Source organism: Somniosus microcephalus, unplaced genomic scaffold, assembly GCF_052327205.1.
Source record: "Somniosus microcephalus isolate GS21.2 unplaced genomic scaffold, FLI_Smic_1.0 unresolved_chr9, whole genome shotgun sequence".
Classification (NCBI taxonomy): Eukaryota; Metazoa; Chordata; class Chondrichthyes; order Squaliformes; family Somniosidae; genus Somniosus; species Somniosus microcephalus.
The window spans coordinates 20,769,702-20,789,423 of record NW_028225187.1 but is presented as its reverse complement, the minus strand read 5'-3'; the positions used below and the strand labels follow the sequence as shown (position 1 = coordinate 20,789,423).

The window sequence follows — 19,722 nt, the reverse complement described above, 5'->3', positions numbered from 1 at the left end:
AGAATTGTAGGGGCTGGAGGAGGTTACAGAGATAGGGAGGGGGCGAGGGGCCATGGAGGGATTTGAACAGGAGGATGAGAATTGTAGGGACTGGAGGAGGTTACAGAGATAGGGAGGGGGCGAGGGCCATGGAGGGATTTGAACAGGAGGATGAGAATTGTAGGGCTGGAGGAGGTTACAGAGATAGGGAGGGGGCGAGGGGCCATGGAGGGATTTGAACAGGAGGATGAGAATTGTAGGGGCTGGAGGAGGTTACAGAGATAGGGAGGGGGTCAGCACAGGGGGTGTTGGGTGAACTGGTCTCGGTGCGAGTTAGGACACGGGGTGAGCAGGAGTTCGGATGACCTCATGTTTACGTAGGGTGGAATGTGGGAGGCCAGCCAGGAGTGTATTGGAATAGTCAAGTCTAGAGGGGACAAAGGCAGGGATGAGGGTTTCAGCAGCGGATGAGCTGAGGCAAGGACGGAGACGGGCGATGTTACGGAGGTGGAAATAAGTGGTTTGGGTGATGGAGCTGATATTTGGCGGAAACATTTTAATGATCTTTATACCTGGAACACCCCAAGTGTCTTTGGACCTGCATGGTTTAAAAAAAAAAATTCAGCTCTAAATCCAAACCTTTAAAAAAGAAACCCAGATAATTCATAATAAAGTCAAATCTTATTTTTAAATTACAATAATATTGAAATGAACATTCCGGAACCACAGGCGTGTAGGAGGGTTTCCCCACCGGACTCTTATGGGCGACGCACCAGCGGCGTGGGACCGCCGTCCGCGTAAATCCTTCCCCCGCTCCCTTCCGGTGAGAGGCAGCGACCGGAAGTGCCTTTGTGCATCTTTTGGAGGCCGGGGTGAAAGGTCAGGGCTGTGACCGGAAGTTAGTGCCAGAAGCTTGCAAGAGGTGAGAAAGGCTTCAAAAAACAGGTAATAAAACCCCAGAGGGAGCAGAATGAGTGAATGCACCAGCATGAATGCAGCAAAAGATCAACTGGGGGCCACTGAGGGCAATAATCTGAGATTAGTATCACTCTCTATATTGATAGAGCTGAAAATATCTCAATAGGTATTAACTGGGGCAGTGAATGAGAGAGGGGAACAAGCAGTGATCAATATTCATCTGTGTATATTAATATATCTGCAGATATATCAACTGGGACAGTGAGGGGAATAATCAGGCCAATAAAGCAGCAGAATCAATCAATCAATATCAACATATCAACTGGGGCACTGAGGGAAATAATCAGGGATTAATATTACTGTAAAATTATTAATGTGTCTCTAAATATATTAACTGGGGCAGTGAGGGGAATAATCAGGGATTAATATTACTCATAATTACTGTATCTAAATATATTAACTGGGGCAGTGAGGGGAATAATCAGGGATTAATATTACTCATAATTACTGTATCTGTAAATATGTTAACTGGGGCAGTGAGGGGAATAATCAGGGATTAATATTCATTGATATATTAATATATGCAAATATATTAAATGACAGGGGAATAATCAGGGATTAATATTACTCAAGTTATTAATATATCTCAATATCTATTAACTGGGGACTGATGGCAATAATCAGGGATTAATATTCATTGATATATTAATATATCTGTAAATATATTAACGGGGAGTGAGGGGAATAATCAGGGATTAATATTCATTGATATATTAATATATCTGTAAATATATTAACTGACAGTGAGGGGAATAATTAGGGATTAATATTCATTGATATATTAATATATCTGTAAATATATTAACTGACTGAGGGGAATAATCAGGGATTAATATTCATTGATATATTAATATATCTGTAAATATATTAACTGACAGTGAGGGGAATAATCAGGGATTAATATTCATTGATATATTAATATATCTGTAAATATATTAACGGGGAGTGAGGGGAATAATCAGGGATTAATATTCATTGATATATTAATATATCTGCAAATATATTAACTGACAGTGAGGGGAATAATCAGGGACTAATATTCATCGATCGATATATTAATATATCTGTAAATATATTAACTGGGGGACTGAGGGGAATAGTCGGATTAATATTCATCGATATATTAATATATCTGTAAATATATTAACTGACAGTGAGGGGAATAATCAGGGACTAATATTCATCGATCGATATATTAATATATCTGTAAATATATTAACTGGGGGACTGAGGGGAATAGTCAGGGATTAATATTACTCTAACATTAATAATATATCTGTAAATATATTAACTGGCAGTGAGAGGAATAATCAGGGATTAATATTACTCTAATATTATTCATAGATCTTAATATCTGAATATTTATTAACTGGGGGACTGAGGGGAATAATCAGGGACTAATATTCATCGATATATTAATATCTAAATATATTAACTGACTGAGGAGAATAATCAGATTAATATTCATCGAGATATTAATATATCTGTAAATATATTAACTGACAGTGAGGGGAATAATCGGATTAATATTCATCGATATTAATATATCTGTAAATATATTAACTGAGGGGAATAATCAGGGATTAATATTCATCAATATATTAATATAACTAAATATATTAACTGGGGCAGTGAGGGGAATAATCAGGGATTAATATTCATCAATATATTAATATATCAATATATTAACTGGCAGTGAGAGGAATAATCGGATTAATATTCATCGATATATTAATATATCTGTAAATATATTAACTGGCAGTGAGAGGAATAATCAGGGATTAATATTACTCTATATATTAAATCTGTAAATATATTAACTAGGGGACTGAGGGGAATAATCAGGGAATAATATTCTATATATATTAATATATCTGTAAATATATCACTGGCAGTGAGGGGAATAATCAGGGATAAATATTACTCTAACATTATTAATATATCTCAATATCTGAATATCTATTAACTGGGGGACTGAGGGGAATAATCAGGGATTAAAATTCATCGATATATTAATATAATCTGTAAATATATTAACTTTGGCAGTGAGGGGAATAATCAGGGATTAATATTACTCTATATATTAAATCTGTAAATATATTAACTGGGGGACTGGGGAATAATCAGGGAATAATTATTCTATATGTATTAATATATCTGTAAATATATCACTGGGACAGTGAGGGGAATAATCAGGGATTAATATTCATCGATATATTAATATATCTGTAAATATATTAACTGACAGTGAGGGGAATAATCAGGGATTAATATTCATCGATATTAATATATCTGTAAATATATTAACTGGGGGAGTGAGGGGAATAATCGGATTAATATTCATCGATATATTAATATATCTGTAAATATATTAACTGGGGGAGTGAGGGGAATAATCAGGGATTAATATTCATCGATATTAATATATCTGTAAATATATTAACTGACTGAGGGGAATAATCAGGGATTAATATTCATCGATATATTAATATATCTGTAAATATATTAACTGGGGGAGTGAGGGGAATAATCAGGGATTAATATTCATCGATATTAATATATCTGTAAATATATTAACTGGGGGAGTGAGGGGAATAATCAGGGATTAATATTCATCGATATTAATATATCTGTAAATATATTAACTGGGGCAGTGAGGGGAATAATCGGATTAATATTCATCGATATATTAATATATCTGTAAATATATTAACTGGGGGAGTGAGGGGAATAATCAGGGATTAATATTCATCGATATTAATATATCTGTAAATATATTAACTGGGGGAGTGAGGGGAATAATCAGGGATTAATATTCATCGATATTAATATATCTGTAAATATATCACTGGGACAGTGAGGGGAATAATCAGGGATTAATATTCATCGATATATTAATATATTTGTAAATATATTAACTGGGGGAGTGAGGGGAATAATCAGGGATTAATATTCATCGATATTAATATATCTAAATATATTAACTGGGGGAGTGAGGGGAATAATCAGGGATTAATATTCATCGATATATTAATATATCTGTAAATATATTAACTGGGGGAGTGAGGGGAATAATCAGGGATTAATATTCATCGATATTAATATATCTAAATATATTAACTGGGGGAGTGAGGGGAATAATCAGGGATTAATATTCATCAATATATTAATATATCTGTAAATATATTAACTGGGGGAGTGAGGGGAATAATCAGGGATTAATATTCATCGATATATTAATATATCTGTAAATATATCACTGGGACAGTGAGGGGAATAATCAGGGATTAATATTCATCGATATATTAATATATTTGTAAATATATTAACTGGGGGAGTGAGGGGAATAATCAGGGATTAATATTCATCGATATTAATATATCTAAATATATTAACTGGGGGAGTGAGGGGAATAATCAGGGATTAATATTCATCGATATATTAATATATCTGTAAATATATTAACTGACAGTGAGTGGAATAATCAGGGATTAATATTCATCGATATTAATATATCTGTAAATATATTAACTGGGGGAGTGAGGGGAATAATCGGATTAATATTCATCGATATATTAATATAACTAAATATATTAACTGGCAGTGAGGGGAATAATCAGGGATTAATATTACTGTATAATATATCTATTAATATCTCTAAATATATTAACGGGGCAGTGAATGAGAGAGAGGAATAATAAGGGATTAATACTAATCTATATACATGAACATAACAACTACTTGCATTTATATAGCGCCTTTAACGTAGTAAAACGTCCCAAGGGGCTTCACAGGAGCGATTATCAAACACAATTTGACACCGAGCCACATGTGGAGATATTAGGACAGGTGACCAAACGCTGGGTCAAAGAGGTCGGTTTTAAGGAGCGTCTTAAAGGAGGAGAGAGAGGCGGAGAGGTTTAGGGTGGGAATTCCAGAGCTCAGGGCCCCAGGCAGCTGAAGGCACGGCCGCCAATGGTGGAGCGATGGAAATCGGGGATGTTCAAGAGGGCAGAATTGGAGGAGCGCAGAGATCTCGGAGGGTTGTAGGGCTGGAGGAGGTTACAGAGATAGGGAGGGGGCGAGGGGCCATGGAGGGATTTGAACAGGAGGATGAGAATTGTAGGGCTGGAGGAGGTTACAGAGATAGGGAGGGAGCGAGGGCCATGGAGGGATTTGAACAGGAGGATGAGAATTGTAGGGGCTGGAGGAGGTTAGAGAGATAGGGAGGGGGCGACGGGCCATGGGGGGATTTGAACCGGAGGATGAGAATTGTAGGGGCTGGAGGAGGTTACAGAGATAGGGAGAGGGCGAGGGCCATGGAGGGATTTGAACAGGAGGATGAGAATTGTAGGTCTGGAGGAGGTTAGAGATAGGGAGGGGGCGAGGGCCATGGAGGGATTTGAACAGGAGGATGAGAATTGTAGGGACTGGAGGAGGTTACAGAGATAGGGAGAGGGCGAGGGCCATGGAGGGATTTGAACAGGAGGATGAGAATTGTAGGGGCTGGAGGAGGTTACAGAGATAGGGAGGGGGCGAGGGGCCATGGAGGGATTTGAACAGGAGGATGAGAATTGTAGGGTGGAGGAGGTTACAGAGATAGGGAGACGGCGAGGGCCATGGAGGGATTTGAACAGGAGGATGAGAATTGTAGGGCTGGAGGAGGTTAGAGATAGGGAGGGGGCGAGGGCCATGGAGGGATTTGAACAGGAGGATGAGAATTGTAGGGCTGGAGGAGGTTAGAGATAGGGAGGGGGCGAGGGGCCATGGAGGGATTTGAACAGGAGGATGAGAATTGTAGGGCTGGAGGAGGTTACAGAGATAGGGAGGTGGCGAGGGGCCATGGAGGGATTTGAACAGGAGGATGAGAATTGTAGGGACTGGAGGAGGTTACAGAGATAGGGAGGGGGCGGGGGGCCATGGAATGATTTGAACAGGAGGATGAGAATTGTAGGGGCTGGAGGAGGTTACAGAGATAGGGAGGGGGCGAGGGCCATGGAGGGATTTGAACAGGAGGATGAGAATTGTAGGGGCTGGAGGAGGTTACAGAGACAGGGAGGGGGCGAGGGCCATGGAGGGATTTGAACAGGAGGATGAGAATTGTAGGGGCTGGAGGAGGTTACAGAGATAGGGAGGGGGCGAGGGCCATGGAGGAATTTGAACAGGAGGATGAGAATTGTGGGGCTGGAGGAGGTTACAGAGATAGGGAGGGGGCGAGGGCCATGGAGGGATTTGAACAGGAGGATGAGAATTGTAGGGACTGGAGGAGGTTACAGAGATAGGGAGGGGGCGAGGGGCCATGGAGGGATTTGAACAGGAGGATGAGAATTGTAGGGGCTGGAGGAGGTTACAGAGACAGGGAGGGGGCGAGGGCCATGGAGGGATTTGAACAGGAGGATGAGAATTGTAGGGGCTGGAGGAGGTTACAGAGATAGGGAGGGGGCAAGGGGCCACGGAGGGATTTGAACAGGAGGATGAGAATTGTAGGGCTGGAGGAGGTTACAGAGATAGGGAGGGGGCGAGGGGCCATGGAGGGATTTGAACAGGAGGATGAGAATTGTAGGGCTGGAGGAGGTTACAGAGATAGGGAGGGGGCGAGGGCCATGGAGGGATTTGAACAGGAGGATGAGAATTGTCGGGCTGGAGGAGATGCCAGTACTGAGGGAGCGCTGCACCGTCGGAGGTAGATGTATATACTCTAGGACTCGAGCCCCATAATCCAGGCCCACACTCCCCGGTGCCAGTACTGAGGGAGTGCTGCACTGTCGGAGGTGCCGCCTTTCAGATGAGATGTTAAACCGAGGCCCCGTCTGCTCTCTCAGGTGGACGTAAAAGATCCCACCGTCACTATTGGATGAAGAGCAGGGGGGAGTTCGCCCCAGTGTCCTGGGCCAATGTTTATCCCTGACCCAATATCACTAGAGTAGATTATCTGGTCATTATCACATTGCTGTTTGTGGGAGCTTGCTGTGCGCAAATTGGCTGCCGTGTTTCCCACATTACAACAGTGACCACACTTCAAAAAGTACTTCATTGGCTGTAAAGCACTTTGGGACGTCTAGAGATGTTGCTATCGAAATACAATTCTTTCTTTAAACTTGGGGCAGTGAGTGAGAGAGGGGAATAATGAGGGATTAATATCAGTACATGACTTGAGCTATATCTAAAGCGCTGTTCCTTATCAGAGCATGGGAGGTTCGGCGCTGCGCGTTCCCTGAACTCGGGAGTGTGAGCGCCGTGCGTTGCCTGAACTCTGGAGTGTGAGAGCTGTGTGTTACCTGAATTCGGGAGTGTGAGCGCTGTGCGTTCCCTGAACTCGGGAGTGTGAGCAACGTGCGTTCCCTGAACTCGGGAGTGTGAGCGCTGTGCGTTCTCTGAACTCGGGAGTGTGAGCGCTGTGCGTTCCCTGAACTCGGGAGTGTGAGCGCTGTGCGTTCTCTGAACTCGGGAGTGTGAGCGCTGTGCGTTCTCTGAACTCGGGAGTGTGAGCGCTGTGCGTTCCCTGAACTCGGGAGTGTGAGCGCTGTGCGTTCTCTGAACTCGGGAGTGTGAGCGCTGTGCGTTCTCTGAACTCGGGAGTGTGAGCGCTGTGCGTTCTCTGAACTCGGGAGTGTGAGCGCTGTGCGTTCTCTGAACTCGGGAGTGTGAGCGCCGTGCGTTCTCTGACCTCGGGAGTGTGAGCGCTGTGCGTTCTCTGAACTCGGGAGTGTGAGCGCTGTGCGTTCTCTGAACCTGGGCGTGTCTGCGCCGTGCGATGTCTGAATGCCGTCTTGCGCTCTCCCTTCCGCAGTACCCGCCTTGACGCCAATCCCTCGCTGGGTCACGAAGACCCACGACATCCCGGAGACGCCGCGCGAGACGGAGGGGCGGAGGACGAACGGTGGTGGGGGCAGCCCGGCGACGGACATCTTGATCCCAGCACGGGCGGGAGCGCGGCCCCCCAACCCCCCTCCTCTTCCGAAGACTCAGCTGACCGCGGCCATGAGGGGCCCGTCGCGCCGAACCGCCACGTGAAACGAGACGGGGAGTTCCCCCGAAGAGCCGCGCACGACCGCCGCGGAGCGACAGATGTTGACAGCAAGGACGGCGCATTCCCCGATGGAGGAGTGGGCGGAGGGGGAGTCTCTGCCCGCCACGGGCATGCGTCGAGGCGCGAAGGGCGGGCGCCCGACACTGCTGGCTCCGCGATCGCCCGCCAACCACCCGCACCGCTGCGGCGACTGCGGCAAGCGCTACTCCCGGGCCTGGTGTCTCTCCTGGCACCGCACCCAGCACCAGCCGCGCACCCCCTTCATCTGCTCTTCCTGCGGCCGCGGTTTCGGCCACTTCCAGGTGCTGGCCCGGCACCGCTGCCCGCAGGAGGCGGAGGATGTGGCGGACCTCCACCGCTGCCTCGCCTGCGGCCTCTGCTTCGCCCTGCCCGAGCTGCTGGCCCGCCACGCCTGCGAGCGGGAGCGACCCTACCAGTGCCCGCTGTGCCCCAAGCGCTTCGCCACCCCCTGGTACCTCCAGAAGCACCGCCGACGCCACGAGCGGGCCCCGGCCTTCCGCTGCGGCGAGTGCGGCAAGGCCTTTAAGGAGCGCTACGAACTGGCCCGCCACGGGCTGGTGCACGACCCCCGCCGGCCACACCGCTGCCCGGCCTGTCCCCGGCGCTTCGCCCGGCCCGAGGGGCTGGCCTGCCACCTGCGGGCCCAGCACGGGCCCCCCCGCCGCCGCCCCTTCCGCTGCCGGTTGTGCGGCAAGGGCTACAGCCGCTCGGCCCACCTCCTCCGCCACCAGTACTCCCATACTGGCGAGCGGCCTTACCCGTGCCCCGAGTGCCACCAGGCCTTCCGCGACCCCGGCACCCTGCGCCGTCACCGCCGCACGCACCAGCGGCCGGCGCCAGAGCCGGCGGCGGAGCCGGGGCCGGAGGAGGGGTGGGAGCCGCAGTCCGCGCGCCCCCCTGAGCAGCCGGTAGCCGAGGGTCCCCACGCGGTCGCCATCGCCCGCCAGAAGCCGGGCCCCAAGTGCGCGGTGTGCGGCAAGGCTTTCTCCGACCCGGGGGCCCTGGAGCGGCACCACCTCCAGGGCCACGCCGGCCGGGGCCCCTTCCCCTGCCCACTGTGCCAGCTGGCCTTCGCTGCCTCGGGCGAGCTGCAGGCCCACCAGGCCCGGCACCGCCACCCGCCGCCGGCCTTCGCCTGCGCCCAGTGCGGCCGCAGCTACAACCGGGCCTCGCACCTGCTGCGCCACCAGCGCAGCCACACGGACGAGCGGCCCTTCGCCTGCCCGGCCTGCGGCAAGGGCTTCGTCAACTCCTACGAGCTCCTGCGCCACCGGCTCACCCACACAGATGAGGCCCCCTACCCCTGCCCGCTCTGCGACAAGCGCTTCAAGCGGCCGCACTACCTGGCCCAGCACCTGCGCACCCACACCGACCAGACACCCTACCCCTGCCCCTCCTGCGACAAGAGCTTCAAGACGGCCTCCTACCTCCTGAAGCACCAAAGCCGCCACCGGTCCGACCCCCCCCGCCACCTGTGCCCGTCCTGCGGCAAGGGCTTCCGCTACCCCTACGAGCTGGCCCGCCACCTGCGCTCCCACTCCGACCAGGCCCCCTTCCCCTGCCCGGCCTGCCCCCGGGCCTTCAAGAGCGGCCGGGACCTGGACCAGCACGCCCGGCTGCACACGGGCGAACGGCCCTACGTCTGCCCCTCCTGTGGCAAAGGCTTCACCCGCTCTTCCATGCTGGGCCGCCACCGCCGCACCCACTCCCAGCTGCGGCCCCACGCCTGCCCGGCCTGTGGCAAGGCCTTCAAGGCCCCCTCGGGCCTGAGGGGCCACCAGGCCCGGCACTGCCGGGCCACCCGGGCCCTGGGCGGGCCAGGCCCGGAGGCGGTGGGGCGGAGCGTGGCCAGGGAGGCCGCAGGCTTCGAGCCGCCGCAGGCCCGAGGCCTGGAACTCCCACTAGCCCAGGGCCTCGAACTCGCACACGCCCAAGGCCCAGATCACTCGCAGGACCTCGAACTCCCACAGGCCCAAAGCCTCGAACGCCCGCAGGCCCAAAGCCTTGATCTCCCGCAGGCCCAAAACCTCGATTTCCCGCAGGATGTCGAACTCATAGAGGACGTCGATCTCCCGCAGGCCCAAAACCTCAAACTCCCACAGGATGTTGCTCTCCCGCAGGCCCAAAGCCTCAAACTCCCGCAGGCCCTCGACCTCACGCAGGATGTCGAACTCATACAGGACGTCGATCTCCCGCAGGCCCAAAGCCTCAAACTCCCGCAGGCCCAAAGGCTCGATCTCCCGCAGGCCCAAAGCCTCAAACTCCCGCAGGCCCAAAGGCTCGATCTCCCGCAGGCCCATAGCCTCGAACTCCCGCAGGCCCAAAGGCTCGATCTCCCGCAGGCCCAAAGCCTCAAACTCCCGCAGGCCCAAAGGCTCGATCTCCCGCAGGCCCAAAGCCTCGAACTCCCGCAGGATGTCGACCTCACGCAGGATGTCGAACTCATACAGGATGTCGATCTCCCGCAGGCCCAAAGCCTCGATTTCCCGCAGGCCCGAAGCCTGGAACTCCCGCAGGACCTCGACCTCCCGCAGGACCGGGCTCCGGACTCGGGCCCCCTGCCCTACGACTGCAGCCTGTGCCGGCGGAGCTTTGCGCAGCTGGTCCACCTGCTCAAGCACCGGTGCCGCCTGCCCGGCCTGCAGGAGCCGGCATTCCGCTGCCCCCACTGCCCCGAGGCCTTTGCCCGGGCCTTCGAGCTGGCCTGCCACCTGCCCTGCCACGCCAACGAGCGGCCCCTGCCCTGCCCCCGCTGAGGGCAGGCCTCCGACCCGGAGTGTGGGTCTGCTCGACGGTGCTGGGCCCCGCCATCGCTCGCCAGATTGAGGCGTCTTGTGGTCTGGTCCTTGTCCCAACTCCTCTCCTCCTCCACCTCGCCACGTCCCCCCTCTCCCCCTCCTCCACCTCGCCTCATCCCCCCTCTCCCCCTCCTCCTCCACCTCGCCTCGCCCCCCTCCCCTCCTCCTCCCTCACCTCCTCCTCCTCCCTCTCGCCTCCTCCACCTCGCCTCGTCCCCCCTCTCCCCCTCCTCCACCTCGCCTCATCCCCCCTCTCCCCCTCCTCCTCCACCTCGCCTCGTCCCCCTCCCCTCCTCCTCCCCTTATCCCCCTCACCTCCTCCTCCTCCCTCTCGCCTCCTCCACCTCGCCTCATCCCTCCTCTCCCCCTCCTCCTCCACCTCGCCTCATCCCCCCTCTCCCTCTCCTCTTCCCCCTGTCCTCCTCCCCGTCCCCCTCCCTCTCCGCCTCGTCCCCCTCGCCTCGTCCCCCTCGCCTCGTCCCCCTCTCCTCCTCCCCCTCCCCTTTCTCCTCCTCCTCCCCTTTCTCCTCCTCCTCCCCCTCTCTCCTCCTCCTCCCCCTCTCTCTCCTCTTCCTCATCCTCCCCCCCGCCTCCTCCCTCTCTCCTCCTCCCCCCCTCCTCCTCTTGCCCTCCTTCCCTCACCCTGCTCCATTGCACGTTGTGAATACTGAAAGCTCTCTATCATGGATTGAGTGGCACCGTCAGCACCCTGTTGTCGTACTGTGCCCCCCCCTCCCCTTCCTGAGAAGCCCCTCCGTCGCAGGATGGGCTATTCGGCCGCGGGGTGCATCGCAGTCTGCTTCCGATCCTCCCTTCACGGACTCGCGCTAATTGCAGCCGGAGTCAATGATCGCGAGTCCTGACTGGGGTATTTTTCTCCCCACTGCCCCCTCACCCTCTTCCCAAGTCCCGGGAGGGTCCTGAGGCCAATTCCAGCCCCTGCCCCACTCACCGATCTCCCCGAGACTGGCTGGGGACGGTGGCCACTCCCAGCCGACCATCCCGTGAACCTTAAGCCGGTGGCGGTTGACGAGCCGAGGAGGGCGTTACAGAGAGAGAGAGACCTGGCTAATTCAGGGGAGGTATTGGATGACTTCAAAGGCCCAAGGCGGGGTGGGCGGGGGCGGTTGAGAGAGGAGAGGGAGGTCCTGGCGTTGACCTGATGGTCACTGTCGAGCGTCTCTCCACGCCCCCGCAACTGACCCCCAGCCTCAATCGGGGCAGCGAACGTCGGCAGACTATTCGACTATGGGGGGCATCGCGGCCAGGTCCAATCCCCCCCCCCCTCCGTTTACCCCCCTTCGCTGGGAACTGAGATCGTGGGGGTACTAAGCAGGACGCAACCCTCGGGTGGGGGAAAACAGGATCGGGCGCGATGCCCCATCTGGTCGAATACCCCGCCCACGAGCCGGTTGTACTCGGGAACGAAGTGCCGGAACGGAATCTGAATGAAATCTTGACCATGGCAAGCAGGACACCTTGTGGAGAGAGCGGAGGAATGAAGCCAGTATTGGCTCTTGATCAAGCCTGTCTTCCTGAATAATGTCTGTTGTTATATTGGCAAGTCAGTCTGTTTATCCTCTCTCTCTCTCTCTCTCTCTCTCTCTGTCTCTCTCCCTGTCTGTCTCTCTCCCCCGCCGGTCCGATTGACTGCTTCGCTCTGTTACCGTACTTGCTCTGAAACCTGTCTTGACTGAATAAACAATGGTTTCTGTCTCCACTGTACTCCGATGGCGAGCTGTGTCTGTCTGTCTGTCTGTGACGGGTTTCCCACACCCCCTCCTTGCCCGATGCCCCGATGGATGGCACCTCACCCTCGCGCCAATGGCAGAGAAATTCCCGGGGCAAGCAACTTCAAATGAGCGGCCTTTCTGTGAGGTGTGAGACACCTCGGATTGTGGCGGGGAGAGGAGAATTCGGGCAAAAATAATCCCGTTACGTGATTCAACACTGACACCGGTTAGAAGGTCGAGGGTTTGAGTCCTCACTGCGGAGACTCGAGCCCCATAATCCAGGCCCACACTCCCCGGTGCCAGTACTGAGGGAGTGCTGCACTGTCGGAGGTAGATGTATATACTCTAGGACTCGAGCTCCATAATCCAGGCCCACACTGCCCGGTGCCAGTACTGAGGGAGCGCTGCACTGTCGGAGGTAGATGTATATACTCTAGGACTCGAGCTCCATAATCCAGGCCCACACTCCCCGGTGCCAGTACTGAGGGAGCGCTGCACTGTCGGAGGTAGATGTATATACTCTAGGACTCGAGCTCCATAATCCAGGCCCACACTCCCCGGTGCCAGTACTGAGGGGGCGCTGCACTGTCGGAGGTAGATGGATATACTCTAGGACTCGAGCCCCATAATCCAGGCCCACACTCCCCGGTGCCAGTACTGAGGGAGCGCTGCACTGTCGGAGGTAGTTGTATATACTCTAGGACTCGAGCCCCATAATCCAGGCCCACACTCCCCGGTGCCAGTACTGAGGGAGCGCTGCACTGTCGGAGGTAGATGTATATACTCTAGGACTCGAGCCCCATAATCCAGGCCCACACTCCCCGGTGCCAGTACTGAGGGAGCGCTGCACTGTCGGAGGTAGATGTATATACTCTAGGACTCGAGCTCCATAATCCAGGCCCACACTCCCCGGTGCCAGTACTGAGGGAGCGCTGCACTGTCGGAGGTAGATGTGTATACTCTAGGACTCGAGCCCCATAAACCAGGCCCACACTCCCCGGTGCCAGTACTGAGGGAGAGCTGCACTGTCGGAGGTAGATGTATATACTCTAGGACTCGAGCTCCATAATCCAGGCCCACACTCCCCGGTGCCAGTACTGAGGGAGTGCTGCACTGTCGGAGGTGCCGCCTTTCAGATGAGACGTTAAACCGAGGCCCCGTCTGCTCTCTCAGGTGGACGTAAAAGATCCCACGGTCACTATTGGAGGAAGAGCAGGGGGGAGTTCGCCCCAGTGTCCTGGGCCAATATTTATCCCTGAACCAATATCAGTAAAACAGATTATCTGGTCATTATCACATTGCTGTTTGTGGGAGCTTGCTGTGCGCAAATTGGCTGCCGTGTTTCCCACATTACAACAGTGACCGCACTTCAAAAAGTACTTCATTGGCTGTAAAGCGCTTTGGGACGTCTAGAGATGTTGCTATCGAAATACAATTCTTTCTTTAAACTTGGGACAGTGAGTGAGAGAGGGGAATAATGAGGGATTAATATCAGTACATGACTTGAGTTATATCTAAAGCGCTGTTCCTTATCAGAGCATGGGAGGTTCGGCGCTGTGCGTTCCCTGAACTCGGGAGTGTGAGCGCCGTGCGTTGCCTGAACTCTGGAGTGTGAGAGCTGTGTGTTACCTGAATTCGGAAGTGTGAGCGCTGTGCGTTCTCTGAACTCGGGAGTGTGAGCGCCGTGCGTTCTCTGAACTCGGGAGTGTGAGCGCTGTGTGTTCTCTGAACTCGGGAGTGTGAGCGCCGTGCGTTCTCTGACCTCGGGAGTGTGAGCGCCGTGCGTTCTCTGACCTCGGGAGTGTGAGCGCTGTGCGTTCTCTGAACTCGGGAGTGTGAGCGCTGTGCATTCTCTGAACCTGGGCGTGTCTGCGCCGTGCGATGTCTGAATGCCGTCTTGCGCTCTCCCTTCCGCAGTACCGCCTTGACGCCAATCCCTCGCTGGGTCACGAAGACCCACGACATCCCGGAGACGCCGCGCCGCGCGAGACGGAGGGGCGGAGGACGAACGGTGGTGGGGGCAGCCCGGTGACGGACGTCTTGATCCCAGCACGGGCGGGAGCGCGGCCCCCCAACCCCCCTCCTCTTCCGAAGACTCAGCTGACCGCGGCCATGAGGGGGCGTCGCGCCGAACCGCCACGTGAAACGAGACGGGGAGTTCCCCCGAAGAGCCGCGCACGACCGCCGCGGAGCGACATGTTGACAGCGAGGACGGCGCATTCCCCGATGGAGGAGTGGGCGGAGGGGGAGTCTCTGCCCGCCACGGGCGTGCGTCGAGGCGCGAAGGGCGGGCGCCCGACACCGCTGGCTCCGCGATCGCCCGCCAACCGCCCGCACCGCTGCGGCGACTGCGGCAAGCGCTACTCCCGGGCCTGGTGTCTCTCCTGGCACCGCACCCAGCACCAGCCGCGCACCCCCCTTCATCTGCTCTTCCTGCGGCCGCGGTTTCGGCCACTTCCAGGTGCTGGCCCGGCACCGCTGCCCGCAGGAGGCGGAGGATGTGGCGGACCTCCACCGCTGCCTCGCCTGCGGCCTCTGCTTCGCCCTGCCCGAGCTGCTGGCCCGCCACGCCTGCGAGCGGGAGCGACCCTACCAGTGCCCGCTGTGCCCCAAGCGCTTCGCCACCCCCTGGTACCTCCAGAAGCACCGCCGACGCCACGAGCGGGCCCCGGCCTTCCGCTGCAGCGAGTGCGGCAAGGCCTTTAAGGAGCGCTACGAGCTGGCCCGCCACGGGCTGGTGCATGACCCCCGCCGGCCACACCGCTGCCCGGCCTGTCCCCGGCGCTTCGCCCGGCCTGAGGGGCTGGCCTGCCACCTGCGGGCCCAGCACGGGCCCCCCGCCGCCGCCCCTTCCGCTGCCGGCTGTGCGGCAAGGGCTACAGCCGCTCGGCCCACCTCCTCCGCCGCCAGTACTCCCATACTGGCGAGCGGCCTTACCCGTGCCCCGAGTGCCACCAGGCCTTCCGCGACCCCGGCACCCTGCGCCGTCACCGCCGCACGCACCAGCGGCCGGCGCCAGAGCCGGCGGCGGAGCCGGGGCCGGAGGAGGGGTGGGAGCCGCAGTCCGCGCGCCACCGTGAGCAGCCGGTAGCCGAGGGTCCCCACGCGGTCGCCATCGCCCGCCAGAAGCCGGGCCCCAAGTGCGCGGTGTGCGGCAAGGCTTTCTCCGACCCGGGGGCCCTGGAGCGGCACCACCTCCAGGGCCACGCCGGCCGGGGCCCCTTCCCCTGCCCACTGTGCCAGCTGGCCTTCGCCGCCTCGGGCGAGCTGCAGGCCCACCAGGCCCGGCACCGCCACCCGCCGCCGGCCTTCGCCTGCGCCCAGTGCGGCCGCAGCTACAACCGGGCCTCGCACCTGCTGCGCCACCAGCGCAGCCACACGGACGAGCGGCCCTTCGCCTGCCCGGCCTGCGGCAAGGGCTTCGTCAACTCCTACGAGCTCCTGCGCCACCGGCTCACCCACACAGATGAGGCCCCCTACCCCTGCCCGCTCTGCGACAAGCGCTTCAAGCGGCCGCACTACCTGGCCCAGCACCTGCGCACCCACACCGACCAGACACCCTACCCCTGCCCCTCCTGCGACAAGAGCTTCAAGACGGCCTCCTACCTCCTGAAGCACCAAAGCCGCCACCGGTCCGACCCCCCCCGCCACCTGTGCCCGTCCTGCGGCAAGGGCTTCCGCTACCCCTACGAGCTGTCCCGCCACCTGCGCTCCCACTCCGACCAGGCCCCCTTCCCCTGCCCGGCCTGCCCCTGGGCCTTCAAGAGCGGCCGGGACCTGGACCAGCACGCCCGGCTGCACACGGGCGAACGGCCCTACGTCTGCCCCTCCTGTGGCAAAGGCTTCACCCGCTCTTCCATGCTGGGCCGCCACCGCCGCACCCACTCCCAGCTGCGGCCCCACGCCTGCCCGGCCTGTGGCAAGGCCTTCAAGGCCCCCTCGGGCCTGAGGGGCCACCAGGCCCGGCACTGCCGGGCCACCCGGGCCCTGGGCGGGCCAGGCCGGGAGGCGGTGGGGCGGAGCGTGGCCGGGGAGGCCGCAGGCTTCGAGCTGCCGCAGGCCCGAGGCCTGGAACTCCCACTAGCCCAGGGCCTCGAACTCGCACACGCCCAAGGCCCAGATCACTCGCAGGACCTCGAACACCCGCAGGCCCAAAGCCTCGAACTCCCGCAGGCCCAAAGCCTCGATCTCCCACAGGCCCAAAACCTCGATTTCCCGCAGGATGTCGAACTCATAGAGGACGTCGATCTCCCGCAGGCCCAAAACCTCAAACTCCCACAGGATGTCGATCTCCCGCAGGCCCAAAGCCTCAAACTCCCGCAGGCCCTCGACCTCACGCAGGATGTCGAACTCATACAGGACGTCGATCTCCCGCAGGCCCAAAGCCTCAAACTCCCGCAGGCCCAAAGGCTCGATCTCCCGCAGGCCCAAAGCCTCAAACTCCCGCAGGCCCAAAGGCTCGATCTCCCGCAGGCCCAAAGCCTCGAACTCCCGCAAGATGTCGACCTCACGCAGGATGACGAACTCATACAGGATGTCGATCTCCCGCAGGCCCAAAGCCTCGATTTCCTGCAGGCCCGAAGCCTGGAACTCCCGCAGGACCTCGACCTCCCGCAGGACCGGGCTCCGGACTCGGGCCCCCTGCCCTACGACTGCAGCCTGTGCCGGCGGAGCTTTGCGCAGCTGGTCCACCTGCTCAAGCACCGGTGCCGCCTGCCCGGCCTGCAGGAGCCGGCCTTCCGCTGCCCCCACTGCCCCGAGGCTTTTGCCCGGGCCTTCGAGCTGGCCTGCCACCTGCCCTGCCACGCCAACGAGCGGCCCCTGCCCTGCCCCCGCTGAGGGCGGGCCTCCGACCCGGAGGGTGGGCCTGCTCGACGGTGCTGGGCCCCGCCATCGCTCGCCAGATTGAGGCGTCTTGTGGTCTGGTCCTTGTCCCAATTCCTCTCCTCCTCCACCTCGCCTCGTCCCCCTCCTCCACCTCGCCTCATCCCCCCTCTCCCCCTCCTCCTCCACCTCGCCTCATCCCACCTCGCCTCGTCCCCCTCCCCTCCTCCTCCCCTCATCCCCCCTCACCTCCTCCTCCTCCCTATCGCCTCCTCCACCTCACCTCGTCCCCCTCCTCCTCCTCCCCTCCCCTCCTCCTCCCTTTGCCTCCTCCTTCCTCCCTCGCCTCCTCCTCCCTCTCCTCTCCACCTCGCCTCGTCCCCCCTCTCCTCGTCCCCCTCTCCTCCTCCCCGTCCCACTCCCTCTCCGCCTCATCCCACCACGCCTCGTCCCCCTCCCCTCCTCCTACTCCCCTTATCCCCCCTGACCACCTCCTCCTCCCTTCGCCTCCTCCCGTCCTCCTTCCTCCCTCGCCTCCTCCTCCCTCTCCTCTCCACCTTGCCTCGTCCCCCCTCTCCTCGTCCCCCTCTCCTCCTCCCCGTCCCCCTCCCTCTCCGCCTCGTCCCCCGCGCCTCGTCCCCCTCTCCTCCTCCCCCTCTCCTCCTCCCCCTCCCCTTTCTCCTCCTCTCCTTTCTCCTCCTCCTCCCCCTCTCTCCTCCTCCTCCCCCTCTCTTTCCTCCTCCCCTCCTCCTCCTCCTCCCCCCCTCCTCCTTCTCCCTCTCTCCTCCTCCCCCCCTCTCTCCTCCTCCCCCCCTCTCTCCTCCTCTTGCCCTCCTTCCCTCACCCTGCTCCATTGCACGTTGTGAATACTGAAAGCTCTCTATCATGGATTGAGTGGCACCGTCAGCACCCTGTTGTCGTACTGTGCCCCCCCTCCCCTTCCTGAGAAGCCCCTCCGTCGCAGGATGGGCTATTCGGCCGCGGGGTGCATCGCAGTCTGCTTCCGATCCTCCCTTCACGGACTCGCGCTAATTGCAGCCGGAGTCAATGATCGCGAGCCCTGACTGGGGTATTTTTCTCCCCACTGCCCCCTCACCCTCTTCCCAAGTCCCGGGAGGGTCCTGAGGCCAATTCCAGCCCCTGCCCCACTCACCGATCTCCCCGAGACTGGCTGGGGACGGTCGCCACTCCCAGCCGACCATCCCGTGAACCTTAAGCCGGTGGCGGTTGACGAGCCGAGGAGGGCGTTACAGAGAGAGAGAGACCTGGCTAATTCAGGGGAGGTATTGGATGACTTCAAAGGCCCAAGGCGGGGCGGGCGGGGTCGGTTGAGAGAGGAGAGGGAGGTCCTGGCGTTGCCCTGATGGTCACTGTCGAGCGTCTCTCCACGCCCCCGCAGCTGACCCCCAGCCTCCATCGGGGCAGCGAACGTCGGCAGACTATTCGACTATGGGGGGCATCGCGGCCAGGTCCAAACCCCCCCCCACCGCCTCCGTTTACCCCCCTCCGCTGGGAACTGAGATCGTGGGGGTGTTAAGCAGGCCGCAACCCTCGGGTGGGGGAAAACAGGGTCGGGCGCGATGCCCCATCTGGTCGAATACCCCGCCCACGAGCCGGTTGTACTCGGGAACGAAGTGCCGGAACGGAATCGGAATGAAATCTTGACCATGGCAAGCAGGACACCTTGTGGAGAGAGCGGAGGAATGAAGCCAGTATTGGCTCTTGATCAAGCCTGTCTTCCTGAATAATGTCTGTTGTTATATTGGCAAGTCAGTCTGTTTATCCTCTCTCTCTCTCTCTCTCTGTCTGTCTCTCTCCCCCGCCGGTCCGATTGACTGCTTCGCTCTGTTACCGTACTTGCTCTGAAACCTGTCTTGACTGAATAAACAATGGTTTCTGTCTCCACTGTACTCCGATGGCGAGCTGTGTCTGTCTGTCTGTCTGTGACGGGTTTCCCCACACCCCCTCCTTGCCCGATGCCCCGATGGATGGCACCTCACCCTCGCGCCAATGGCAGAGAAATTCCCGGGGCAAGCACCTTCAAAGGAGCGGCCTTTCTGTGAGGTGTGAGACACCTCGGACTGTGGCGGGGAGAGGAGAATTCGGGCAAAAATAATCCCATTGCGTGATTCAACACTGACACCGGTTAGAAGGTCGAGGGTTTGAGTCCTCACTGCGGAGACTCGAGCCCCATAATCCAGGCCCACACTCCCCGGTGCCAGTACTGAGGGAGCACTGCACTGTCGGAGGTAGATGTATATACTCTAGGACTCGAGCCCCATAATCCAGGCCCACACTCCCCGGTGCCAGTACTGAGGGAGCGCTGCCCTGTCGGAGGTAGATGTATATACTCTAGGAC

General features: G+C 57.0%; 2 protein-coding genes across 2 annotated transcripts; both read left to right on the top strand.

Moving 5' to 3' along the window:
• The first annotated feature begins 846 nt into the window (after window positions 1-846).
• Window positions 847-19,273, top strand: LOC147084890 (uncharacterized). Its single transcript, XM_085979580.1, is given in 4 exon segments — window positions 847-924; window positions 14,457-14,954; window positions 14,956-15,363; window positions 15,366-19,273. Coding segments are annotated over 3 exon segments (2,724 nt in total). The 5' UTR covers window positions 847-924; window positions 14,457-14,651; the 3' UTR covers window positions 17,379-19,273.
• On the top strand, window positions 7,757-12,531 carry LOC147084891 (uncharacterized). Its single transcript, XM_085979579.1, has one exon. The coding sequence runs from the start codon at window positions 8,026-8,028 to the stop codon at window positions 10,762-10,764; it is 2,739 nt and encodes a 912-aa protein (XP_085835705.1). The 5' UTR covers window positions 7,757-8,025; the 3' UTR covers window positions 10,765-12,531.
• Window positions 19,274-19,722: the final 449 nt, after the last annotated feature.